Raw genomic sequence first — 27,540 nt, 5'->3', positions numbered from 1 at the left:
CGCTTTGACCCCAAGTGTGAATAGGTGGAAAGAGAAGCCCTTGTGAGCATCTCACGGGAGGGCACCACATATGTAGGCCTTGCCTGGCATGAGCAGAACCGCACTGGTCTGTTGCAGGTCCATGCTTGCTCTCAAGGTGTCCTGTTCACCAGAAGTCCTGCCCCCACAGTGTGCCACAGGGAGGCCATCTCTCCCCACTGCGGGGCAGCACGAGGCATGTGGGAAGGACAGGTCTGGGGAGGGCGCTGAGCAGAGTTGGGCAGGGCAGTGGCTGTGAAGGGTGAGGGGCCCCTGTTCAGGGCAGGGTTGGTGGTGGGGCTGCCCGAGGCCACTGGCTGCAGGAAGGGCTGTGCTGGCCAGTCTGCCGGAGCAGGTGCCCCAGGAAAACAGGGGCTGGGAGAGGTGGATGGTGCTGGAGCATGAGAAGAGACGGCCCTGGGAGCTGGTTTTCAAGGTAAAACCAACAGATTTCCTTAGAGGCCACTTCTGGAAAACGCTGGTGCTGTGTTAAATACACAAGGAAGCTTAGGGAGACCCAGTCCAGGGCTGAGTTGTTCTCTGGGCAGCTGGGTGTAGGTGTTTGGATTCAGAGATTAATCTGGGCCCTCTAGCCTCTAGATGGCCTGGGAGCCTCAGACTGGACACAACTGCCAGGGAAACAGGGAGGAAGGGAAGGTTGGGACTCGGGGCTAAGGCAGGAGTGGGGGCCTTGTGCTGGAGGGAGGGCAGGTCTGAGGGCATGGGGGTGCTCAGGGGTCCCTGCCCAGTGGCGACTGGCCCAAGGAGCCCTTTCCTCCACCCCTTCGGCCTTTTCCGTTTCCTTCTCCACCTGTGGAGTGCCAGGCGGTTTGTCCCGACCGGGTGCCAGCCTCTGGATGGTCAGCTCTTGCCCCGTGTGTCCATAATGGTGTAATCCTGCAGAAACACAGGCTATCAGGGCATGTAACAGATGCATATTCTGCAGTGTTGTATGTGTCTGTGTAGAAGTTTTCTTTCTTGAAAATTTGACAAGTTTAATTATTTAGTAACTGGTGCAGTATTGAACGCTGGAATTGTTTCTTATGGACCATTTATGATTTCACCAGAATCATACACGAGCACAATTCTGTGGTTATTAACATAAGCATTGGTTGTTTTTGGCATGCCATTCCAATTTCCAACGTGTTCTGACAGCTGGAGGAAGCCCGGCAGATTCATTGTCGTTTTGAGAAAGAGTTCAGCTGTAAGAATGAGGAGACAGCGCAGGTTGTCAGAAAGCACCAGGAGCTGCTGGAATGCCTGGACAAGGAAAATGAGGCCAAGACGCGGCTGACGCTGGAGCTGCACAAGGCAGGGGGTGAGGCCATGCGGCCGGACGTGCATGGGCACAGCCTTGCCCAGGGCAGGATTAGCAGCAGGAATTTTCAAAGGAAACTGTAAAGTGAAGTAAAGGAAAAGGTGTGAGGCACCAGTGACCTTCCTCAGGGAGAGGCTTTGTGTCTGGGAAGGGCCCTGGCAGTGTTGGGGGGTCAGCGCTGCAGCCATTTTTGGGACTGGCGACCTCAAGAGTGTTCTGTAGTGTGGGAAATAGGAGGAAGGCCCTCCCTTGCCAGGCAGCAGGCCACAGGTGCCCTGAGGAGTTGCATCTGTGCCTGCTGCCAGCTTGGCTCTCACAGGACTGGTGCTTGGTGAGGCCTGTGTGCTGGGCCCTCGCCTGGGTGGCATGCCTGCAGCTGCTTGTGGCTGCACCGGCCTTTCCGGTGGCCCCTGGCCCTCCCTAGGAGAGGGACTTGGGCATGCCCACTGGTTACTCCTGCCTCATAGCTGACATCTCCTTGTGTCTCCAGGCATCGTCGAGGGGCTCAAGGTGGAGAGGGCCAGCCTGCAGGAGGCCCTGGGCCGGAAGGAGATGTCCGAGCAGTGCCTCGTGGCGGAGCTGGAGAGCCTGAAGCAGCGGCTGTGGCAGGCGGCCCAGCAGCAGGCCGCGCTGGGGGCGGAGAACACTGCCCTGCGGAGCCGGGAGGAGGCCTGGGCTGCGGGGGCCGCACGGGAGGCAGGTGAGATGGGCGAGCCCCAGGTGAGATGGGCGAGCCCCACGGCGTGCGGCCTTTCTGGGGAGGGCTCCGGGAGAGAGGACAGACCCTGCTGCTTCCACTCGCAGAAACTGGGGGCTTGTCCTGGTGGGCATGGCTCCTCAGTCCGCACACCACTGTGAGGTCACAGCCGCCCCTGGAAGGGAGGTTCTACTTAAAATCACAAGGAAAATCGGCCTAACGTTGACCCTGCCTCGGAAGACATCTGATGTTAGCAAAAGTAGTTCATTGTAGTTTCAGATTCTTTGGTATTTCAGATTTTAAATAAAATCAGTCAAACAAAAACCTGTAAAAACGCTGTTTGTAGGGAGCAGTGTCCTCAGCAGCACACGTGGAGGGTCTGCCGGTGTGAGTCAGGAGCCCCCCGGGGCCATGATCCCTGGGCCTCGCCCGCTCCTCCCCCTGCCACCAGGACAACTCTAGGAGGCACCCCGCCTGGCCCATCCCCTCCCCAAACCCACCGCTGCCCCCATTCAGTCCTGTCTGGTCCTCGGCCAAGTCTCTGTCCCGTGCCCCAGGCCGCGCCCCCCAGGGGTGGTGCGGATGCCTGCAGGTGCTCCGAAGCCTGGCGCTCTGCCCCTGCGTTCCTGCGCACGTTGTATACGCCATCCTGACAAATGCAAAAAACTCGTTTTCTTCCTCCAAACGCTTCATTCTTGTTTTTCTCATTAGTAAACAGCCGCCTTTTGGCTTTATTCCTCATGTCTAGTTCCTCTGTCTGTGTTTCACCAATTCTTGCTTGCCTTCACCACTTACGCCCTTGGCTCTGGGAGCACTCCGGGGCAGGTCTGCATCCGCACATACGGTGGCTGGTGATGCCAAGGCAGGGATGGCAGCGCTGCTCCTGGTGTCTGCCCTGCTCTGCTTGTGACCCTGTCTGGGCTTCATGCTTTCTGGCTTCTTTTGTCAGTACAGGTAACTGGTCCTTTGCCCCCTTTCTGTTTTGTGGTATGTTTCTGATGCTAGAAGACTTGGCCTGGCCGTCTTTCCCCCGTGTACCTGGCCCCATCAGTATCTTGGTGTCTGCACACTTTTCCTTGTGCCGACTGGGATGTCATCGCAGCAAGCTGCACAGAGCTGGTCAGTAGGTCCTGTGCAGCTCCACCCAGTTCCTGTCTGCAGGCTTCCTGTGGCCTGCTTTTCTCCCCATCTCTCTTTAAGACAGAAGGGGCTTTGCTCTATGACCAGGAAGCTGGGATCCAGTTCTTCTCTGTTTCTTTGCCCTTGCTCATGGCAGTGGGAGAGCCTGCTGCGCTCACCTGTCTCTGCTTGGCCCCCGGCCTCCCTGCTGTCAAGCACGCTCCATCCCTGTGGTGGGAGTGAGCGTGTGCGCTTTGTGGATCCAGAGTCGTCTGTCCAGAGGGCAGTGAGTTGTCTAGATGTTTCTTCCTGACCCTTCAGGGACTGGATGCTCTGAGAAGGGCTCCGTGTGGGGAAGCTTGCCGAGACCTGAAGGCCTGTGAATTTCCTCGCTTCTCCTTCCTGCCTAAGATGGTGGTATAGCTGGAGAAAGAGGATTAAGGTTTGAATTCTTCCTTTAATGCCTAGAGGCTGGAACCGTGACTCCCTCACATCTGGTGTCCCAGCTGCTTCACCTCCCCTTGCTTCCCTGCAGGTGTTTCTGGAAGGTTCTTGCATGTCCTTGGACAGCAAATCGAGGTGGGCTCCCATGCTGAGCTTGTCTCAGCCAAAGTCCAGTGGTTCTGGTTAAATCTGGGGGCCTGTCAGCCATTACTTTTTCTTCTGTGCTCACTCTTGTCTGTCCCCATGGAAATCCTCAGCTGCCCTTACTGGTGGACAGACTTCCTTGGGCAGGGCCCCCGCCCGCTCTGCAACGTCACTGCTCGGCCTGTAGGTCCAAGTGCCTCCAGGCACCTTTTTTGGGTGTGGGGCCCATACCCCTTCCTTTAAGACCATGTCTGTTATCCTAAGACGTGTGCTTCTTCCCATCTCCTCTTCCTGATGTCCGGACCCTGTGGGAGGCACAGGGCCGTTAGGGTTCCCCTGGCCCAGAGCCTCGGGACAGCCTCTCCCCCGGCTGCCTGGGCCCGCCACACCTGGCCTGGCTCCCATGCGCCTTCCTGAGGACAGCAGCCCCTCCCTGTCCCATCTCTGGTTCTCCCTGCAAGGAGGCTGGCCCACTTGCATGGTATCTTTTAGCCAGTTGTGTTCTGTGGCCACCTTCAGAGCAATGCCACCTGTCTTGTCATCTTTGTTTCCTTCAAAAGTCAACAGCAAAGTCCCTGGAGCCCGGACCTGCTCTCTGAGGGCAGGCTGTGGCTCTCTGGTCCACCAGGCTGCTGTGACAGTCACACGCTGGGTGTGACGGCAGACAGGGCACTCACGGGACTGGAGGTGGAAGCCCAGACTCAGGGTGCCTGCATGGCCAGCTTCTGGTGAGGGCCGGCGTCCTGGGTCCCCGGCGGCGTCCCCTCTCTGTCCTCCCACGGGGAAGGAGGAGGCAGGGAGCTGTCTGGGTCTCACTTAGAAAGGCACCACACCACTCGTGACCCGAGCACCTCCCAGAGGCCCCGCCGCCGATGCCACGGACTTGAGGGGTGAAGAGCTGAGTAGGAGTGGTGGGCACTCACAGGCTGCAGACGGGCAGCACATTTCAGAGACACTCGTGTTCTCAAGACTGCATGGGGCCAGGAACACTCGCTGAGTCCGGAGCCGGCATGCCTGCTTCTCACTCGCACATCCTGGGCTGCACGTTCTTGTTTCCTTCTCTGAAAGGCTGTTTTTACATTCATAGGCACCCCTGGGACTGTGGCACACAGGGATTCAGGTCTGTAAACACAGATGGGTGATTTCTGTGTGATCCGCTCTATGCCTGCCCCAGAATTTGCAGTTTCTCCTAAAGAGGAAAAGTCCCTCAGAGCTTCCCCTTCAGACTCTTGAATGAAGTGGTGACTTTGATGTTCATACCAAGAAGTGGGCTGGCGTTTCCCTGGCGGCTTTCATGGCAGGTCCCGAGCTGCAGGAACCCCATGCCTTGTGTCCCCAAGCTGGGGGCTGCCCTGGGGGCCCTGAGGGAGGGGCCCTCAGCAGCAGGGCAGCCGCGCAGGCTGCAGGGCACTTACTCAGCGGACGAGTGGGCGGCAGTGACAAGCGAGCCCTCGGTCTGCATCTGCGCAGCTGCAGTGACATTGCTCTAACTGCATGTTTCTGGCTGACTTTCCGTAACTGCTGGCTTACTGGCATGGAAACTAACTGGCAATATTTATTAGTGTTGAGGATAGTTTGTCATAAATGACTGACTGAATTGCATAAACCAAGTTTTGAAAGCTGGTGAAATGTAAATAAAAACCTAGGAATTCAATATTTCTGTTTTTGGGTAGTTTGGACACTTCAGCACCCATCAGTGGCCGATGAGTTCTGACAGATGCACCTTAGTGTAAAGTTTCCACTTGGATCGTGGCCTTTCCCCTCCCTCAGGCAGTTCAGTTTGGCCTTTGACTTACCGGTGGCTGGACCCTTCGCCCCAGATGCCGTCGTAGCCATGGGCATGAGTGAGTGCCTTTGCTGCCCACTGATCTGCTGGGGGGCTTCCTCAGAGGGCTCATGTTCCCTCTGATGGAAGTTTTAAGTTATATTTTATTTTCCCATATTGGAGAATATATGTGAAGGCACAGAGAAGTAGCCAGATGTGTCATTTGGGAATACCGAGATGTACTCTAAGGCTTTAATGGTTTTATTTTAGCTGATTTTCATGTAAAAGATGTAACTTCTTTTTTTGCATAAGTGCTTGACTTTATTTTCAGTGGGTCTCTGGCCCAATCATGGCTGTGCCTGTTAAGGTGAGGCTCAGTGTGTACAGGACACGGGCTCACTCTGGCTGCTAGGGCATGTGTCTCCTCTCCAGGGGACTCTGTGGCCTCTGCTGGGTCCCCTCCTGCTGCAGGAAAGGGAGCAGCAAGGGAAGGGCCTTGCTTTGTGGGGCAGGGTCTGGAGGCCTCAGAAGACACCATGCTCCCCCCATCGCCTCCTGCCCAGTACTTCGTTTCAGGCTGCAGGGGAGGCCAGGCATGGGGCCTGCTGTTTCCCGGCTGGCCCAGCTGCACAGGGTGTCTGTGGTGGGCATTCGATGTCACAGCTGCACTTTGCCCTCAGCTGCCGGGCCTCCCTCCATCTGTGTCCTTTGCACCTTTAGCGCTTCGGAGGGAAGTGGAATGCCTAACCAAGGAGCACACGGAGACCAGGCAGCAGTCTGAGAAGGACCGCTCAGCGCTGCTGTCCCAGATGAAGGTTCTTGAGGCCGAACTGGAGGAACAGCTGGCTCGACATCAGGCCTGTGCACGGCAGGCCGAGGAGCTCTGCGCGCTGAGGCAGCAGATGGAGTCTCTGGACAAGCACCTGCGGAGCCAGCGGCAGTTCATGGATGTAAGGACTTGGACGGCTTTTGTTCATGTCACTGGAGGTCACCTTTGTAGCGTGAGCTTCTCCCCACGTCATTAAATAAGCCCCAGGCTGCGACTTTACGATTAAAGGACAGCAGGTCGGGTGGCTGTCCTGGCCCTGCCTCTGAGCGGACATTTGGGGTGCCGCTGTGCAGTGACGTCTGAGCCGGCCCCACACACACTCTTCTTACGCCTCTGGCAGTGGGACACAGGCTTCCAGAGCTGCCTGTGCTGCAGGTCACAGGGCGCCCCCACTTCTCCATGTCACACATGCCCGGGCGGTGCACATGCATGGCAGGTGCAGACCAGGCTCCCCAGGCTGCACCTCCCTGGCTACCTTCTGGGGAGGTGGGTGTAGCAGAAGTGGTGGGTCCCGGGAATCCTGCAAACAGGCCGATTCCCATGACAGGAACAGGCCGCGGAGCGGGAGCGCGAGCGGGAGGAGTTCCAGCAGGAGATCCAGAGGCTGCAGGGGCAGCCCCAGGGCCCCCACCACGGCCCCGTAAGTCGCTCATGTGCCGCCCCTGCAGGGAGCCTGTCTCTGGGGTGTCTTCAAGCTTTGTCTCATAACACACTTTTGCCTTCCATGTACACGAAAGCTGCAGCAGGCGCCACTGGATGAAGAGGTAGGTCCCTCTCTGCTCCCTCTCAGGTGCTGCCCTGCCCGTGCTGCCCAACTCCAGGGAGGTCTGGGTGCTCAGTTGTCTCCTGCTTGATTTTCTTGCTTCCTTCCGCTTGTGGCCGAATGGTTGGCCTTCTGTCCGAGGTGGCCATAGTCAGGTTGCTTATTCTTTTTTAAAGTTACTTTTATTTTGAGAGAGTTGGGGACTCCCTTGCAGTTGTGAGAAATGAGACACAGAAATCTCCCTTGTCCCTGCACCCAGTGTCCCCTGCAGTGACCCCGCAGAAGCAGGCCAGGGTCCCAGCTGGACAGACAGGGCCTTCTCCCGCTGCAGCCCTCAGGTGCCCTCCCTCCCTCTGCCCACTGCTGTGTGCCTGTTCCGTGCTGTTATGTATCTGGAGGTTGCCACTGCGGCCTGCTCATTGCTGGGCAGTGGGCCCTTCCTGTATCTCACTAATGGTTGTGTATCACAGTATTACTATTAGTGTTCTTTTTATCTAGAGGATGCAGTCTTGGTGCAGTTTTGTCCTGTCCTCCCATGGGGCTTCCTTGCATACCCTCACTCTAGAAACACAGGATCAGTGTTCTCTCCAGTGTATCATGTGCTTTCTTATTTGGAAGAGAGTTTTTTTTTTTTTATTATTGTATTTCTCAAGCATTTTTTGATGTTTTAGGTTGAAGTGTTACAAGAAAAATTGAGAGAAAAGTCAGAAGGACTTAATGAATTGCTTAGAAAGAATCAATTGGCAGATAGACAAGTGTTGATGCAGGAGGAAGAAATTAAACGTCTTGAGGAGACGAATGCTGACTCGAGAAGACAGGTGGTCCAGCTCCAGGAAGAGCTGGAGAGACAGAGAAGAGCCCTGCAGGAATCTGAGCAGGTGAGCTTGCATCGCTGGCCCCTCCTAGGGTCTCGTCGGTGCAGGCGTTGCCCAGGGCCAGGAGGGGCGCTGTAGGCAAGGGGCTGGTCTTCCCTTTGCTCCAGCACTGTCGGGTAGGGCCCTTGCTCTGACCCCTCTGCTTTCCACTGGCAGGGGAGAGCGCCCCCTCTTTCTCCTCACCAGTCCCCTGCTGCACCAGCCCCTCACCTCACTTCTGACACCCTGTGGCCCAGCTGGTGTCCCACAGCTCTACTCTATCATCCTGTGGACCTGGAGATGACATCAGACCCCAGGGGGGCCCAACCCACAGGACTGCCCCGTGCAGGTCTAGGGTGTCCCTGTGCTTCTGATGCTCCAGTATAGGTCAGGGTCCTGGGGCCCTGCTCAGTTCGGTCAATTTGCCCACAGAGTTCAGGGTGCCCCCTGGGTCACTGGCTATCACACAGGGCGTGACTCGGAACAGCCGGGGGGAGGGCAGGGCTCCCAGGGTGGGGCTCCCACACCCTCTGCGGGCGCCACTCTCCCCAAGTATTTCCGCAATCCTCTGGGCACAGCCCCAGAAGCTCTCTGAACGCTGTCCTCTGGGTCTTCGTGGAGGTCCCCTCTCATGGGCAGGGTGAGGAAATCAGCACCCGGCTGCCTCTGATCCAACCCCTCCCGCCTGGCCCTCTACTAACAGGCGGCCTCCCCTGGTGACCAGCCCCCACCCTGAGGGGACCTGGGGCTTCCCAAAGTCACCTCATCAATGTACCAAAGATACTTGTGTTGCTCTGGACACTTAGGGAATTCCAAGGGTAAAACCCCCAGAGTCTGTGCTGGGAGCAGGGAGACCAAACACCTGTTTATTATGAGAAATCACAATGTCACATTTGGTGTGGTAACATTTTACATCAGCTTTTGTGATACTCATTTATCTCTCCAGTACTCTTGAGTTTGTCTTCAGAAATTTCATAAGTTAAATGTTCAAGACTTTAGGCTTAAAAAACCTGCTTCACTAATTACTTAGATCTCCTGATGACCATTTTGATGTTCAAGTTTAGGAATTTGTCAGCTCCTCAGTGGAAATACTGCAGTGGGGACCCCTCCTCGTGGCCTTGTATTGTCCCTGTGCTGTGCAGATGCCCCGGTCTGGCCTGTTGTAGATGAGGGGGCGCTGTGGAGGCCACCCCACGCTGGCGGGGTGAGCCTGGGGAGCACCAGCCTTGGGGCGTGGAGTCTGGGGCGCTGACCTCACCACATGCATCTGAGTCGAGAATGCTGATGGGAGCTGTCGGGTGAAGTCATCCCTCGTCGGGGACTTGCTCGCTGACTCAGGGAGGGTGCCCCGCACAGCCCTGTGTTCCTGCCATAGCCACTTCTGTGCTTGTGTGGGGACAGCCCGACTGGGGGCTCCTGCCGCCCGCCTCCTCACGTTCCCTGGGTGCTGGGGTATAGGAGATGCCGTTTCCCTCCAGAGCGGGACCGTACATCCAGCTTTGTGTGCCATTTCTTCCCCGCTTCCTATGTTGTGCCTGTGTTACCAAATTAACTGTTCTTAGAAGACTCTTTAATGGCCTGTCAGCATTCATTGTGCTGGAGTATGGTCACCCATTGCCCTCTTCTTTGCAAGTTCTTTATAATTTTTTTAAATTGCTGACAGTCTAGAGACTTCATGTACCTTTTTCAGTAATCACTAGGGAGGACCTCCTCGCAGGGGAGCCCTGGGGCACACCACAGTGCTCGCCTTGGGACTGCATCTGTCCCAGGCAGCTCTCTGAGCACTGCTGCATCTATAGACCATGTGCAGGTACGTGCAGGTGTGTGTCCATGTCCTCCAGGAAGAGCCAAAGACCGTGTGGCTCTAACACAGCGGTGAGGCCTCTGATTGCGGAAATACTTGCCTGAAACAACCTCCTGATTTTCTTAAACAGGAGAAAGAGGCGTTACAGGAGCAGCAGCTGAGCAAAGTGCCTCTGATGTCCACACTGCAGTCTGAACTGGATGGGGGTCCTGTGGGCGGTCTTTCTGAGCACCCTGACGGAGAGCTGGAGGCTATGCGAGGGGCGCTCCTGCAGCCAGAGGGCGAGGTGGGTGTGGCGGGCCTGCAAGGGGTACCCTCTGCTCCTGTTCTGCTGCTGGGCCCTCGTGGCGCGGGAAAGGGCAGGCCGTCCAGTGAGGGTGGGCTTGTACTGCTGTATATTCTTTGTAATGTAAACCTTCTTATGTGGGATATAGGGTATTAATAACTTGTTTTGGCATATATTTTTTAATGTTTAAAAGTGAATTTAAGTCAGTTAGAATATTGAATCATTTTTAATACTTCTTTTATTTTAATGGAAGATTTTGGACTTAAAAGAACAATTAGAAAAGATGAAAGAAAACTTAGTGAGCAAAAGCCAGGAAATGGTCCATCTGAACTTGAAACTGGGCCTGCAGAGCAGCTACAAGCTGCAGGAAGAGAACGCCAGACTGACGGTGATGGGGAAGACCTGGCAGGTGGCCTCAGGAAGGTCCTGACCTCTGAGCCACCCGGGGATTGGGAGCAGAAACAGCCGCTTGCAGGGTGGCGCTCACCTGCTCCGCCCACTCAGGCTCTGCCCCCTGGGGCAGCGCTGATTGCCAGCCTCTGAGGACACCTGCTGGAGTGAAACTGCAGGAGAGGGACTTCCCTAGAGACAGAAACAGAAGAGGAAGTAGTTGATGACTTTGGAGTGACACAGCCTGCTTTTGGCCATGACAGGGCATCCCATTCCAAAGGAGGCGACTTCAGTCATAGTCTCATTATCATCCCTTCTGCCAGCAGGATGGAAAAAAAATCTGTTTTTAAATTGTCTCTTACTGTCTTACTGTAATTGTGCTTTTGAAGCAAAAAAGAAAAGCCTCTGGTAGTGGGGGTGACTTTCCAGCTGTAAAGGGGCCTGGCCCCACCAGTGGCCTGCAGCGTGTTGAGTGTAGAGTGCCTGCATCTGTCCAGCACGACAGCTATTTGCTCAGTGAACCAACAGCATCACAGGAAATTCAGGGGTCACAGTCATTCATGCTGATCACACAAAGGTCACAGTGGCATGATTTTAAAATGACTTCAGTAAAAATAGAGTTTAGGCAAGTCCTCGTCACCGGCTGTCCTTTCTGTGGGAACTGTTCTTTAATTAGCAGAGGAGAAGCATCCTTGGTGATTGCTTTTATTGGGGAGAAATTCCGTTCAGAGACACAGGTAAGTCAGTGCAAGGTGAGGAAGGAATTCATTAAAGTGAGAGTAGGAGCAAATGGTAGCTGCCTCGCAGGCGGCAGAGAGCGAGTGAGGAAGAACAGGGGGAGGGAAGGGTGACTCGCTGAACTCCCGCTCGGCAGTGGGTGAATCCCTCCCCAGCTTCTAAAGCCAGGCTCACCTGGCGTCCAGCGTCCGCTCGGGTCTGGATGGAGTGAGATTATGTCCTGAGAACTCCCCAGAGGCAAACAAAGGGGGTTCAGGGGCAGGCTACTTAAGAGCGTGGTGGTGCAGCTGCAGTCCTGTGCAGATCACCCAGGTGATGGGGATCGGCAGCCCAGGTCAGAGCTCCCAGCAGCCCTCCCTACTTACATGGAGTGGAACAGAGAGAGACACACACTGGAAGAAAGGGGAGTGTGGGCGATCTCGGAGAGGAGGCGTGCTTGAGGGTTTGGGGTCTGGGGTTTTATGGGGCTTTTTGGGTAAGGGTCAGCAGAAAGCATGTATACAAGTGACTGGTTGTTCCTTTGAAGCTTTCTCCTAAGGACAAGGTCATTTAGGGGATTGTGTTGGTCCCGGTCTCAGCATTCTTTGTTCACATGGGCTCGTCTACACTTGGGGGTCCTGTCTCCAGGCCTGGTTACAAAGTTAGCTGATTAAGGGGCTAGAAGAAGGGGGAGAACAGCATATAGAATTAAGTTAAAGAATAAGCTGGGCCTTTTTTGCAGACTAAGTAGATTTTACATGGCATGATCTAATTGTACAATGAAGACAAGGACTGTGCTTGGATACTTTTCTTTATCTAGGGCATAATCTGGACATTCCAAGTCACCCTGGCCTTCGAAACTTCAGGTAGTTGACTGACTATGTGAGTCCTTCCTGAGGCTCTCTGGTTGTATCTGGTTGACTCTTTGAGTCCTTTTTAGTGAGCTTTACTGACTTTATTCTCCCTCTACCCCTCTCATGTCTGTCTTTCTGCCTAAAACTTTGAAACAGATACCTGGAGAAGCGCAGTAATGGATTTTCAAAAGACAAACTAATGTTATTTTAAACAGAAAGCACTTTTAACAGAAAAACACTTTGAAATTGAGTGTTACTGTTTAAAACTACAGGCTTATGTTATCAGAGTATCTCACCTCTGGGAGATCAGGGGACTGTTTCCCACAGTAATACTTTGTTCTTGTTCTCATTCCACAGGCATTTCTGCAGAACAAAGAAAAGGAGATAATGTGTATGAGAGAGCAGCTGGCTGGGATGGGGAGCAGTGTGCTCAGTGAGGTAGGCCTTCCCTGACACACGCGCGCCTGATGTGGCTCAGCCTCCTGCCCTTGCACCAAACAGCATCCTGCGTGTCGTGCTCTCAGTAGTTCATAGGTGTGACCTGGGGATCAGCAGCGGCCTCTGGGGTGATGCGGCCTGTGTCCTTCCGTACAGTTTATAATGGCTACTTCATTAATCTTGGAGGAAAGTGTAAGCATGGCAGGGTGGGGTGCTTTTGGGTAAAAGGAGGGTTTTGTCTGCGGTTCTTGTCTCTAAGTTTTGCAGTGAAAGAGTCTATTGGGATATTAACGAACCGTGTTGGTAGCTTATATATTTGGCTTAAAATACCCTTTTCTGTTACTTTGAGGAATGCTTTTATAACTAGTGATAATTTTTTAAAGGAGGTTGTATCTGATATATTCCCTTAGTACTCTGGAATTGGCCATGCAAGTATAGTTTTACATACTAAAATACCATATATGTTGAAAATGGTGTATGTGGTGGGAAGAATTTTAGTTCCATTAAGAATAGAAAACTGTAAAGACAATCTCAAATATTTTATTCTGGGGTTTTTCATTTCTGGACATGTGCAAACCTGTACATCTTTTGTTTTTTGTGATTCTGCTTCTCATTTTTTTGTAAAAGTATAGCTGACGTCTGTTTTGATATTAATAAAACTAAAAATATAATCAATAAAAATCAAACTCCATTTGTAGGACCAGCTCTTAGGTTTCTGATTCTTTGAAGGAAACCATTCTTTGATGTGTTTTCTCCACCCTTATTTTATGTCAGTGAAGATTTTCATCTGGAATCATAACATCTTCCAGGTTTGTCAGAAAACCTGTCCTCACCGCTCCATGTCAAGAGCCCTGCTGATGTGGCTGCCCTTTCTTTTCTGTACTCCCCCCTCCAGCAGCTCCTTGACATTCTGACACCTTGTTCTCTCCATGAACTGTTCCCATCCTTCACTGCTTATTCTAGCACCTGGGTTAGTGTGTTTATCATTTATTTCCCACTTATTCTATAGTTTTAAGTAAAGAGGTCTTAAACATCTTCTTTAAATGTATACGGTTTGTTGAACTTTTGTAAGTGGGCTTTAAATTTTTTCCCACTGCCAGTTGTTTGCTGCCAGTATGCATATATATAACTTTTGTATATTAACCTTGTATCCTGTTACCGTGCTAAATTCATGTACACCATTAGTGTTTTCATAGATTCCTAGGGCTTTCTGTGCACTAGTGTGCAGTCTGCAAATGAAGATGGTTCTGTTTCTGATCTTTGTTCTTGCAACAATGTCTTACACTTCCAGCATCAGATGAAACAGGAGAGCGCGGCTGTCCTTTCTTGGCTCCTGATCTCAGAGGAAGGTGCTCAGTGTTTCACTGCTAAGTATGTTGTTAGCTGTAGGTTTCCCATAAATGTCTTTTATCAAATTAAGGAAATTCCTCCTGTTTCTAGTTTGCCTCTTCTAATAGATATATTATGTTGCTCTTTTATTCTACTTAATAAGACTACTTATATTGATTTTGAAGGTTAAAACCAACCTTGCATTCCTAGGATAAACCATACTTGGTGGTGATTCTACCCTTTTAATATATTATTGGGTTTAATCTGCTGTTTTGTCACTGGTTTCTGCATCTGTGTTCATGAGGGATATCAGACCCTGTTCACCAAGGGGCATGCCCTCGAGACGCCACTTGTGATCGAGTGAGCCTCCTGTGGCTGCTCCGGGGGCAGGGGACACTCAGGCCTGATCGCCCTCTCACTGCTCTACATCGAAGGGACAGCCCTACTCAGGACAGGGAGCTGCCACACGTGTTTGGGGAGGCCCCAGTGTCCATGCTCAGTCCCTGGCCTGTCGTGGTGCCCTCTGCTTCCTATTGCTCTGCACCTCAGAGGTCTTACTTTAGATGTTAGTGTTTTCCATTTTAATGCCACCTTCATGTGCAGGCTTTACTATTGTACGTATAACGTTTGTGTTGTGATTATGGCTGTTTTGCAGCAGTTACCTCCCCCCTCTGTGTTTACTGCATCATGTGAGGGAGCACAAGACGAGTGTGGGCAGAATCACCCTGCCCTTAGTTCTGCGCAGGGCCCTTCAGCGCTGTGAGCAGGCAGGTACAGTCTCTGCTGCCCAGCAGGCTGGCTGTGAGGCCCACCCTGTGCGCTGCAATGCCCTCTGGCTAACTGTATACTGTGGCATTCAGATGTGGCAACTGTGGGTGTAGTGCACAGCTGATACTCCAGCCAAAACCAAAAATTAATCTGTTTTTTAATTTTTGTTTTTACTAGAGGCCAGATTTAACTTGAGTTTAAAGTAATTATTAAGTAGTATTAGTAAAACCAAGAATAGTTATGAAACCCAATTTTTAGAAAGCAGAATATCAGATGGTAACAAATTGGTTGAAGAATGTTAACTAGAACACAAATTGGTTAGAAATTTTAAAATTTTGGGTCACTACTAGTGAAGTCATCTTAAAAGAATGGAGTTTAGAGCCATTTCGGAGCCATATTGGTATAGATTTCAAGCCTGATTTTCCATTTACTGTCTTTGGGGTCTTGGCAAGATATTTACTGTCTAATGTCAAATGTCCCATCTTTAAAGTAGGGTTGACAGTGCTCCTCACACTAAACGTGGTGAGGATTGGGCAGTACAGCATGAGTTGTCTCCGAGGCTGCTGTGGCACCATGCGCAGCAGGGCGAGGCTGGCGACCACAGGTCCCCCGTCCATGTGGGCCCCTGAGCATTCACATACCCCAGCAGTGCAGGGCCCTGCCTCAGTCTCACCTTTGCTCTTCTTCTTGTGTTAGAATGACCCCTAAAATCTACATGCTACCTTCAGGGAAAGCCAACAAATCAAAGTTTTTCATGTATTAACAAAGTACACATTTAAACAGTGGGGAGAACGCGAGCCTGGAGGTGTCGCTGGCTGGGATGTGACCAGTCGGAGCCTCCTCTGCATTTCGGTGCTTGAGGGGTGGAGTGGTGATGAGATGCAGTCTTGACAGACATGTCTGAACAGGTGGCCTAGCAGCAGCTGGGTACGTTGCCGTTTGGCCAGTTTGATGCCCTGAAAGTAGGTGCAGTGAAGTACTGTGGGTGTTTTTCTCAAATATTTAATGTCACTTCATGACATTGTTAGTTTGCTCCCACAGCTGTTTTAGTTTTCAAGCTGTGAAGTTTCTCCACTTCTGTAAGAATGAATTCAGGCTGAACTGTACGTTGAAAGAGGTAAATTGTGATGTTGAAACATTTAATTTGCCTCTGAACTGTTTTTTCTTCAGGTTATGTGTAACAGAAGTTCTGAAGTTGAGGAGCTGAAATCCATTATTGAGAATCTGCAGGAGAACCAAGAACGATTACAGAAGGATAAAGCCGAAGAGATCGAACAGCTCCATGAAGTCATCGAGAGGCTGCAGAGAGAGCTGTTCCTCGGGGGCCCCGTAGTGCATGAAGTCAGCGACTGTCAGGCTGAGAACCTCCGGAGCGAGCTGGAGCAGGGGCTGCTGTGCCTCCGGTCGGAGGGAGCCGAGGCCCATGCCGCCCTGGAGGGCGAGCTGCAGGCTGCACTCGCAGCCAAGGAGGCCATGAGCCGTCTGCTTGCTGAGCAGGAGTGCAGACACAGCCAGGCCCTGGGGGCCCTGCGGGAGCGCCTGCAGGGCGTGGAGGACGCTGCTTCGCAGCAGCTAGCTGAGCTGGGGTGCAGTGTGTCCCTCCGGGAGGCTGAGGTCCAGGGCATGGCCTCCCAGATCCAAGAGTTTGAGGCTGCTCTAAAAGCAAAGGAAGCAAAGATTTCAGAAAGGGATTTAGAAATTGACACTATGAAGAAACAGAAGTTGGCCCACTCCATTGAGCTGGGGACTGTCCTGTTGTCCTTTGCTCACTTGTGCCGCAACCTGGAACAGCAGCCTCTCAATGAGCCCCCTGAGCTTCAGTGGCTCCAGGTGCAGTGTGTCCGCCTCAGCCACCAGCTGCAGGTGCTGAGCCAGCGGTTCCTTGGGTGCCAGAAGGAGATGGACAAGCAGCAGGCATGCAGGGCCCATGTGGAAGGCAGCAGCCAGGGACAGGTCCCCAGGGGTGAAGAGGCCTCGTGCGATGAAGAGTCAGGACAGGAGGTGGGCATTAGGCGGTTGGCCCTGGGCCTTGTTCCGCCAGCAGCCTCTGCGGAGGGCTAGGCCATGCTGGGGAGGCTGTGGTGCGCTCGGGGAAGCAGGGCACACTGGGGGAGCTGGGCTTCGCACAGCACCTGCAGGCCCTAGCCCAGGCAGGTGGCTGAGCACAGGGGCTGGACAGAGGGATGTGGGTGTTCTCTGGAGAGTGGGTTCTCTTACTCTCCTACTCTCCTACTCTTTTGCTCTTCAAATTTAACAACTTGCCTTGTCTCTGTGCTGGGCGCTGGGGCACACAGTTCCCACTGAGTGGTCCTGACGTGGTGGAGAAATGAGTCTGAAGCTTGTGCCAGGCTGGGGTGCATCTAGGAGCCCTAGACCTTCAGGTCAGAACATATGCACACAGTGAAGTTGGACTGGGGCTCACTGTTTTTATACTATTTTACACGTATTATCATTTTAAGTTATTTCAGCTTTTTAAAAGCCCGCTTTCTTTAGTACGGTGGGCATCCAGTGACGCGGAGACACTTCAACCATGACAAAGGTCACTTTGTGCCAGATGGTCTCCCTTCGTCCTCTCTGGGTTCTGTTCAGATGCTTTATTTTTAGCTGCTGTTTCACGTGTAAGATGTTTTTAGCTCATTCCGTTCTGGAATGTGCTGCAGCTTGTGTTTCAGTAGCTCTGAGGACTCCCTGCCTGCAGCTTCACTCCAGGGCAGCTGTGTTGCTGCAGCCCAGCCTGCCTGCTCTGTGGGGTCGCCCCAGCTGGCCCTGTGCCCTTGGGGCCTTCCGCGCGAGCACACCTGAGCTGGTTTCCTGTGTGTTTGGAAGGAGGGGCTCGCTGGTCACGCACTGTAGACCTTCCTCTTCCCTCCACTCAGAGATTCCAGGCGTCCCAAGCAGCCTGGTGACTGGCCTCACTGCACACATGCCTTCCTGAGTCGTTTCCTGCATCTTCGTGGAGCACTTGTTCTCTGCTTGTAGTATCCAGCTGAGCCCTGTGTTCTCTGCTTGTAGTATCCAGCTGAGGGTCACCTGCAGCCCACCAAAGCCTGGGTGACCCTCCAGGAGCAAGACGACATGACGTTAGCGCTTGCCGTCTGCCAGAGGCAGCTGGAGGCTGAGCTGCGCCTGCTGAAAAATGAGGTGCACTTGAGTGTGGCACACCTCAGTGAAGTGTTAGGAGTAGCCGACGTACTTGGGAATACATGCGGATTGGAAACACTTGCATTTTTGCTGAGGGGACACCCACCTTACGCAGATGCAGTGACACCTCTCTGAAACTGTCGTTTTCTCCTGGTAGTGCTGTTCAGATCCATTTTGAAATCGCCTATGTGTCTTATTTTAAGGGCTCTCTAGAAACACAAGTCTGTGGTCTGTTCAGTGGAAAATGAGCAATCAGTTACATCTCCCTTCAAACTGCTACAAGTTGAATTTCCCTAGGCTCCAGGCCTCACCTCTAGGATTTTCCATTCAGGATAACTCGCCCACATGGTTGCGGTTGTGCTGTGGCTCGTGACCTTCACCCCCAGTGTCTGTCTGTCTTGGAAAGGCTTCTCCAGTCTCTTTCCCTACATGTTTTTACCTGCCTGCTCCCAGCAAAGAGCAGGCAAGTAATTAATGTAGAATTCAAAGTTTTAGAATTCTGATCATCAGGACAGAAGCTACAGGAAAGTTGACTTTTTCTTCCTTTAAAAAAAAAAAAGGTCTATGTCCTCAGAAAATGACCACAGAAATAGATGATGCCAGTTGCCTTTTGTGTGTGTGTGTGTGTGGTAAAATACAGGTAAGATTGACATCTTAACCTTTTTAAATGTACGACCTAATGGCATAAATGCATTCATAATGTGTGACCACCCACCACCATAGCTCTCTTCATCTTGTAAAACTGAAACTCTGTCCCATTTACACGGTAACTCCCAAATCCCCCCTTCCTAGCCCCTAGCAACCACCATTCTGCTTTCAGGTTCTGTGATTTGGATTCTTCTAAATATCTCATATAAGTGGATCATACAGTATTTTGCCGTTTGACCAGCTTATGTCACTCTGCATCATGTCCTCAAGGTTCATCCATGTGTGGCATGTGTCAGAATTTCCTTCCTTTTTAAGGCTGAGTAATATTCCATTGTGTGGATAGGCCATGTTTTGCTTACCCATGTACCAGTTGATGGGCACTTGGATTTCTTCCACATTTTAGCTGTTGTGAGTAATGCTGCTAAGAACGTGGATGTAGAGATACCTCTTTGAGACCCAGCCTTCAGTTCCTTTGGGCATATACCCAAAAGTGGAATTGCTGGGTGTAGTAATTCTATTCTTGATTTTTTTGAGGAACTTCTCTACTGTTTTCCACCATGTCTGTACTATTTTACATTCCCATCAAAAGTGCACAAGCATTCCAAGTTCTCCTTATCCTTGCCAACATTTGTTACTTTGTCTGTTTGATAATAGTCATCCTGATGGGTGTGAGGTACAGTCTCATTGTGGTTTTGATTTGCATTGACCTAATGATTTGGAATATAGGATATCTTTTATGTGCTTAAGGGTCATTCATGTACCTTCTTCAGAGAAATATCTATTCAGATCCCTTGCTCATTTTAAAATCAGGTGGTTTGGGATTTTTTTGTTGAATTTTAAGAGTTCTTTGTATACTCTGGATATTAATCCTTTAGCAGATACATGATTTATAAGTATTTTCTCCTGTCCTGTGGGTTGCACTTTCACTCGGTAAATAGTGTCTTTTGATGCACAGATTCAGACATTTCATGAAGTCCAGTCTGTCTCTTGTTGCCTCTGCCTAAGGAATCGTCACACCTGGCATTGTGGGGCTTTTGTCCAGTTTATTCTCCCCAGAGTTTTATAGTTTTAGGTCTTACATTTCAAGTCTTTGATGTCTTTTGGATTAATTTTTCTTTGTGGTGTGAGGTAAGGTTCCAACTTCATGAATCCCTTTGTATGTGAATATGTACTGTTCACAGCACCATTTGCTGAGAAAACCATTTCTTCTCCCATTGAATGGTCTTGGACCCTTGTTAAAAATCATTTGACCAACATGTGAGAATTTACTCGGGCCCTCTAGTATAGTCTGTTGGTCTGTATGTCTGTTTTTAGACTAATACCACACTGTTTTGATTACTATAGTTTTGTCATAAATTTTTTAAATCAGGAAGTGGGAATCTTCCTGTTTTGTTCTTTTTTCAAGATTCTTTTGGCTACTGGGGTCCTTCGAGGGTCCATATGAAATTCAAAATTCAGAAAATACAATGGTCATTGCTAGGGTGTAGAAAGGGGGGATTTGGGAGTTACTGTTTAAACAGGACAGTTTCAGTTTTACAAGATGAAAAGAGCTACGGTGGTGGGTGGTCATACATGATAATCATGTGAGATTTTTTCCCCCTCCGTTTGTTAATATGGTGTATTACACTGATTTTCCTGTGTTGAACTAACTTTGCATTCCAGGAATAAGCATCACCTAATTAAGGTGTATAATCCTCTCATTATATTGTTGAATTCAATTTGCTAGCATTTTATTGAGGATATTTGCATCTGTGTTCATAAAGAAAAATGGCTTATAGTTTTCATTTCTTGCATTGGCAATGTTTAGTACCAAGGCAATGTTGGCCTCATAGAATGAGTTAGGAGGCATTCCCTCTGCCTCTGTGAGAGAGTTTGTAGAGAATGAGTATTTCTTCCTTAAATGTTTGGTGGAATTCACCACTGAACCCATCTGGACGTAGTATTCCCTCTTCATCAGTTTTTTGGAAAAGTTTGAGATGGATCAATACTAATTCTGTTTTAAATGTTTGCTAGAATTCACCAGTGAGGCCATTAGGTCCAGGGATTTGTTTTGTTGGGAGATGTTTGATTACTGGCTCAGCCTCCATCTTTGTCTCTTACAGCCTTTCTTGGTTTAAGTTTATTTCACCTGATATCAGCACAGCCACCCCTGCTCTCCTTCAGTTGCTTGTCTCATGCGATATCTTTTCCAGCCTTTCACTTTCAACCTATTTGTGTCTTTGGGTCTGAAGTGAGTTTTTTGTAGACAGTATATAGTTGGACCATATGTTTTTAATACATTTTGCCAGTTTCTGTCTTTGTTTGGAGAACTTAATCCATTTACATTTAAAGTAATTACTGGTAAGGAGGCATATACTTTTGTTATTATGCTTTTTGTTTCTGTGTGTCTTAGAGCTTTTTCTGGTCCCTCATTTCCTACATTACTATCTTCTCTTGTGTTTAGTTGATTTTTAATGGACATGTTTAAATTCCTTTTTCATTTATCTTTGTGTATATTATTGCTATTTTTTGTGCTTACCTTGGGGATTACATTTAACATCATAACACTGATTTGAATTTGTACCAGCTTAACTTGAGTGACATGTAGAAACTCTGTCCCTTTACAGCTCCATCCCCAACTCTTTCTTTTTTACGATGTTGCACAAATACATCTTTATAACTGTGTGCCCCAAAATATAAACTAGTAATTCTTTTAAACACATTAATTTCTTAAGTTATATAGAAAATAACATGTGGAGTTACAAAGTAAAGCTATAGTAATATTAACCCTTAACACTAATTAAAAAAAAAATACATCAGTCCTTAAAAAATATATTCATCTGTTAAATCATGATGAGAACAAAATGAGGAGTTACAAGCTGTTGCTGCAGTAACACCAGCTTTTGTAACTGCGTGTGTGTGTCTTTCCCAAGAGCCTTCTCTCTCCACGTGGCTTCAGGTTGCTGCCTGGCGTCCGTTCACCTCACCTGCAGGACTTCCCCAGCAGTTCTTGCATGACGGGTGGTGCTCACAGACTCCCTCAGCTTTTGTTTATCTGGGAATGTCTTGATTTCTTCCTCACTGTGAAAGGACAGCTTTGATGGGTATTGGATTCCTAGTTGAGTTTTTCTCTTTCGGCACTTTGAATTTATTGACCCACCATTCTCTGCTGACCAGAAGTCTACTGATCATTTTACTGAGGATCCCTTGTTTGTGTATGAACATCTTTCTGGCTGCTGTCAAGAGTTTCTCCTTGTCTTGGAAAGTCGAATTGTTCCGTGTCTCGGCATCAGTCTCTGAGCTCATCTTACTTGGAGTTTGCTGAGTTTCTTGGGTCTCTATATCCATATCTTCACTGAGCTCGGGAGGTGCGCCGCCACACTGTCCTCAGGTACTCTCTCTGCCTCCCCCCCCCCGCCCCCCCTCCTTCTGGGACACCGACAATGTGTGTGGGGTCTGGTTCCCTTGGGCTCTGCTCACTTTTCTCAATCTTTTTTCTTTTTTTTCCCCTCAGACTTAATGATTGTGTTGTTCTGTCTTCACGTTCACCAGTTGCTTCTTATGCCTCCTCAGATCTGCCTTTGAGTCCTGCAGTGCATTTTTTAGTTCCATTATTGTGCTTTTCAGCCCCAGAATTTCTTTTTGGTTTCTTTTTAGGTTTTCTCATCAATATTTCTGGTTTTGTTCATACATCATTTCCTTGACTTTCTCTACATCCTTAATTCTTTGAGCATGTTTAAGACAGTCGTTTGATCTGTGATTAGGCATTTTTTAGGACAGTTTCAGTTGAATTATTTTTTCCTTTGAATGGACCATATTCCTTTTATGCCTTGTGATTTTTGTTGTTGGTGGTGATGAGCTAATAATGTGGTAAATCTGGAAATCGGAACCATCCTCTTCCTCAGGATTTGCTGTTCTGGTTGTTGTGTTTGTTTCTTTGATTACGGTTTGCTGTCTCTGGGCTGAGGATCAGCCTGATGTGTGACCTTCAGGTCTTCTCAGATCTTTTCTGTCTGCACCTTTCCCTAAGGACACACACAATCACTTTCTGCTTTTTTCTGTGTATTCAGTTGCTTTTGAATGTTGTAGGTTTTAATTTTTCTCCAAAAGAAAAATGCAGTATGGAGTAAAAGGGCACTAGCCCTTTAAATCTCCCAGAAGTTCCTTTAGTCAAAGGGGGAGAGGCTGCAACTGTGGCCTCCGCCTCGTCTGCCCCGCTGTGAGCAGAATCAGCACTCAGAACACAGGTCCTCAGTGTCTGGGGGGCAGGGTCCTTTTTGCCCACCGTGGCTCCAGGAGCAGGTGCACAGCTGCCTGCCAGGGGGTGGGGGTGGGTAGGTGTCATTATGCTAAGAGCCAGAGGGACTGTGGTTCACCCTGCAGGCCGTCCCGTGAAGTTGCGAGCCTTCAACAGACTCGAGTTCCAGAGTAGTTGCACCAGACAAGATTCTGCCGGGTCACCTGTTGTCCAGGTGGGGAGATGGACACCTGGAGCTTACTGCCCCACCACCTTCCCAGAATCTCACCCTTAATTGCTCAAGACAGCCTTGACGTCAGACAAATGGGGCACCATGGACCTCAATTATGTTTACCATGTGCATGTCTTTCTTTTACCTGCAGGGTAAGGGAAACCTACTAGAAGATTGTCAGCTGCAGAAAGCTGACCTCATAACTCAGGTGAAACAACTTCAAGAAAGACTGGACTGTCTGGTCCATTCTCAGAGCCTTCAGAGCTTTGAGACAGAGGGATTTAAATGTCAACAGCCATTGGCATTTTGGCATGTTTTAGAAAATAGTTCAAGTGATAGTTCCAATAATGGTGATGAAGCTGACAATTCACCTCCTGTTGATGCATTAAACATTCATGAAACCCTGTGGGATCCAGTTGATGTTACTGGAAATCCGAACTCAGTGATAAGCGAGGAGCCAGGTGCTCCTGGGGAGGATGAGGTAGATTTGCAGAATGGCTCACTTTGCTTACAGGTGAGCTTGCCCGGTAGCTCCGGCGGCTCATCCCACAGTGAGGGGACAGAGCCCTTAAAGACCACCCTCCGGGCAGTGGACCTATCCTCCTGGAGCTCCCCTGAGGTCGTGAGGAAGGACTGGACCCTCGAGCCCCCGCCCAGCCTGCCCCTGACGCCTTGCTCCGACGCCCTGAGCCAGTGCAGCCTGGATGCCACCCTGCAAGACAGGATAGATGCCTTACTGCTCCCGTCTGACCAGTCCCAGGCACTCTGTTACCCAGGCAGGTCAGCATCCAGAAAGGCACCTGGGTGGGCAGCGTCTCTGCTGGCCACAGTCAGGGCTCCCTTTGCTGACCAGCACGTGCAGTGGACAGCTGTGGTAAGTGGTCCCCTGGGTGCTGTCCTGGTGGGCATGTGTGGGATGGCCAAAGCTCCTGTGCGTTCCCCCAGGAATGTGTCCACGTGTCACAGCTGTATACTACCATCTCATGTAAAATTTTTTAATCCAAAATACTTGCTAGTGACTTCTTTAAAATACTCCTAGAGAGCTGTGGATGAATTTGATTAAATTACTAGAAGCATATGACTTCATTGTGTCCACAAGCTTCAAACACTTTTATTTCGATTCTGTTTGGAAATGATAAATTCAGGCATGTCCATCCGGCAACTCAACTCCCTGGTATAGTATATTGTTATTTTACAACCACTTAAAAATCTACCCCTACTTGAACAGGAGAAAGACGTTGAAGATGCCATCATAACATCTCTTGATTCTCAGCAAAAGTCAGCATCGTCTCCTGGGCTGGCGGGAAGGCCTGGCGGCAGTGCAGTGCGTGAGTGCACCCCTCCCCGCAAGCCTTCATCCTCGTGGGGGTGGTACAGACAGCAGGGCCTGTGCCCTTCATGCCCCCTGCATACTCTGGCCGCGCTGGCGTGCAGGCTCCCCTGTCTCTGTGTCTATGCTCTGGGTGTTGGTTGCAGACCTGAGGGCACTTTGCTCCTGAAATTTCCATGTATTTCACCACATCCAGTTCACCGTGCCCCCTCAACACCAAGTGGCTGTGGCGCATCTACAGACCTGACTCAGGTTTTGCCACCTATCCCGTTAGTGCCCTTTATAGAGAAGAACACTCTGCTGGTATAGTGCCTCCGACGCCTCTTGCAGGATGGAGAACGGCAAGAGGCAGGCTGGGGCCTGAGCACACGTTTTGGGCTGGGAGGCCGTGCCGTGCTGACCCCGAGGGGGTGTGGCCCCTGCATTCCGGGCAGCCCCTCCTTCCCTGTGGGTTTGTAGCAGGGCCGTCAGCACACACGCATCTTGGTGTGTCTGGAGTATGCACAGTGACGCTGTGTTCTTCCCGGTGCACCACAGCACGAGGTCTGGGGCACCAGTGTGGACCCCTTGGCCATATGTCCACCAGGTTTTAGTCCCATTTTTCCCTTTTTAGTTGTCAAGTGTCCTCGGGAAGGGACTTGGGAGCCACAAGATCCTTGCTGGTGGCTGTGGCCTGCGTCATCACCGAGGGGGCTGTCCTGAGCTGATATCTGAGTCCTTCTTTCCTCTATAGTCACTGGCTGTTCATGAGCCAGTCACCGTGAGAGGTTCTGACTTTCTTGGCTCATTCAGCACTTGAGAGAACGAGACCATGTGAGGCACAGCCATTGGCATCTGCAGACCAGGGCCGGCAGCTGGTTCCTTTTAGCTCATGATTGGTCCCAGTGGGAAGTGCGTGGTTTAGGGATTTGAGTGGCGGGTCCCAGGAACAGCCCTGGATTGCCCTTCCCCAGGGACATCACAGCAACTCTCAGAAACTTGCTCTAGGATTTATTTTCAAATCGTATTTGCTAGTTAGAGTCACTTGCATGAACTTCCTGGCTACACACTCCACAGGCCTCTATCCCGTTTTCCCGGGATGCTCCCTTTGCCTTCCGGATTCTCGCAGGGCCGCTGGGGGGTGCACGTTGTCTCTTGCAAGGCTCTCTTCCTTTCCCTTCGCTGCCTCATGGCCTCCCCACACTATACCGGGCCTGTGCCCACCTGCTGGTCAGACCCTTCATCCCTTCTTGATGTATGTTCATTGCTTCAATGACGTAAGTTCCCCAGCAGCTCCCGAAGGAAAGCCCGCTCCATGTGCCTTTTCCCGGGAACTTCCCGTGCCTCCATTTGTCGGCAGTAAGGCTTGGTGCAGATTCCTAGGTGGGAAGCCCTCTCCCCCGCTAGAGTCTCAGACCCAGCGTCGCCCCCACTCGCCTGTCGCGCTGGCCCTCAGCATGGCCCCTGGGGTGTGTCCTCTGCCCTGGAACTTCTTCCTGAGGCCTGTGGCCATTTCCCCTATGGTTCTCTCTCATTTTTCTGTGATTTTCTGTTAACCACATACCAGACCTCCTGGGCCAGTTTTCTTTTCTCTCCTTTTCTACATCTTTGTATGTTAGGACTTTATTTCTCAAGCTATGTCAAATGCTCTTCATTCTGCTCTGTATGAATCTCCGAACACACTCCTCCTCCCCAGCTGCCCGTTTTCTGTGCCTTTCCTTGTTCTGTGGCTGATACTTCAGTTTCCTCCTGTGAGGAAACGGCGGTCTCCCTGAAGTTCGCTCCTGCTGCTGTCTCCACCCTGCTGCTTCCTCCGCTCTCTCAGTCTATTTCACTCTGTCTTATGTTTGGACGTTCCTGGGCACGTCTGAGGATTCATACTCTTCTCTTATTAACGCTGGAGGCCCTGTGCTCGGGGGCCTCACCTTCTCCGTCACCCTGAGCTGCACGCTGGCAGGAGAAGCAGCTGGAAGGTCTGACCCTGCTTTCCCGCTGGGCAGCTCCCTCCGTTTTCCAGAGCCTGTGCTTCCAGGCCTCCTTGAATCAGCTGCACGCTGCCAGGCTTGGGGACCTATGCACTTCTGAGAGGTTTGGAACTGTTTCAAGGCCACTTCCCATCAGACTGAGGTTCCTGGAGTCTCAAATTCTAGACCAGGGTTCCTCAGCCCAGGATGGCTAGTTTCAGGGCTTTTCTCTACCTACCCCCAAATCCAGCGAGCTCACCTTTCCCGACCAGATGTGTGCCTGTTGCTGCATCAGCCCCTGCCTGCCGTCTTGTCCTCACGGCTCAGGCCTCCCTTGGTTTGGCGAGCACAGGCCCCATGCATGTCTGTCTGCGGGGCAGGTTCTCTGTGCGGCCCTGTGGGTTTTGTTGTGTCCTTGGGGGATCAGAAAACACACATCCAGGTAAAAATGAGCTCAGATATCCATAAGCTTTATGTTGAAATCATGGATGTTAACATATTAAACATGCAAAGTATACTTTTTCTTAATGTGTGTAGTTCTCATCTTGGGTCTTTATGAAAATACTGGTGGCATCTGGTAGCTCACCAAAGATGTCTTCTGGGATGGGCTCAGCCACCGCTGTCCTGGGCGTTGTGGGGCCTGGCCACACAGTGCACAGGGAAGCAGGGTCTGACTGCCCCCTGTGCTCTGAGAACATCCCCAGGGAAGCTGCCAGAGAGCCACAGTTGTTGGCCCTTACTTCGTGGTGTGTTTCTAGGTGATGGCTTGGGGTTTGGAGAGATCCTGAACCGAGGCTCAGGAGGACTCGGAGCTCCCACTGCTGGCCCTGCAGTGCCTCTTCCTGCCTCTGGAAGGTTCCAGCAGCCTGTGGAAACCATGAAGGAGAAGGAAGTCCACCCCCAGCAAGTGAAGGTAAGTCAGGGCGCCGTGGTGAGGGGCCTCCCTCTCTGGCCTGCTCTGTGCCTGCCTGGTGGCTCTGCTCAGACATGCTCCAGCTCCAGCTCTTTCGTGCCTCCGAGAAGTGTTTGCAGAAGCCGAGCCCCTGTTGTGAGGAGCACCAGGGTGGGCATATCACGTGGGACCCTGGCCCACTGAGCCCGTTAGGGCCGCGGTCCCAAGGAGGGTAACCGCTCTCCCGAGCTGTCATGGCACAGCACATGCTGGGCCTGCAGGTATAGTTGTGTTAATGAATCACAAGAGACCAAACCAGGTTTGATCTTCCTGAATTTAGTTCAAGAATCAGAACTTTGGACCCTGTTTTGGGAAGTAATTGTGTTTTTCTGTTTGGTTCTGGAGACTGACCTTTCGCCTTCCCTGAGGTGACTTTGGGCTGCCCTGTGCCACTGCAGAGCCCAAGCACGGCACCGGTCCAGGCTCCAGGGTCGCCGCCCTGCCTGGCTGCAGCCTCAGCCCTGCTGATGGGCTGGGCTCATCCCTACCCCACTGTCCCAGCCGCTGCTGCGGTCCTGCTGGCCCTGCAGGGAGGCCCTCC

General features: G+C 51.0%; 1 protein-coding gene across 10 annotated transcripts in view; it reads left to right on the top strand.

The window, feature by feature from the left end:
* PCNT (pericentrin) overlaps positions 1-27,540 on the top strand; it is a 127,185-nt gene that overhangs the window by 68,386 nt on the left and 31,259 nt on the right. For 7 of the 10 annotated variants that reach the window (XM_073231174.1, XM_073231172.1, XM_073231169.1 and 4 more), the window contains 13 exons: positions 1,174-1,336; positions 1,827-2,036; positions 4,828-4,860; positions 6,226-6,455; positions 6,882-6,974; positions 7,072-7,098; positions 7,769-7,975; positions 9,886-10,041; positions 12,360-12,440; positions 15,708-16,538; positions 22,926-23,648; positions 24,003-24,102; positions 26,806-26,960. In XM_073231174.1, coding sequence (XP_073087275.1) covers positions 1,174-1,336; positions 1,827-2,036; positions 4,828-4,860; positions 6,226-6,455; positions 6,882-6,974; positions 7,072-7,098; positions 7,769-7,975; positions 9,886-10,041; positions 12,360-12,440; positions 15,708-16,538; positions 22,926-23,648; positions 24,003-24,102; positions 26,806-26,960 — 3,009 coding nt within the window. The remainder of the gene's footprint in view (positions 1-1,173; positions 1,337-1,826; positions 2,037-4,827; positions 4,861-6,225; positions 6,456-6,881; positions 6,975-7,071; positions 7,099-7,768; positions 7,976-9,885; positions 10,042-12,359; positions 12,441-15,707; positions 16,539-22,925; positions 23,649-24,002; positions 24,103-26,805; positions 26,961-27,540) is intronic. The other 3 variants (XM_073231173.1, XM_073231171.1, XM_073231170.1) reach the window with 3 other exon arrangements.

This window comes from Manis javanica, chromosome 3 (assembly GCF_040802235.1).
Source record: "Manis javanica isolate MJ-LG chromosome 3, MJ_LKY, whole genome shotgun sequence".
Classification (NCBI taxonomy): domain Eukaryota; kingdom Metazoa; phylum Chordata; class Mammalia; order Pholidota; family Manidae; genus Manis; species Manis javanica.
Note: the sequence above shows the minus strand (reverse complement) of the source record. Positions and strands in the feature narration are given on the sequence as shown.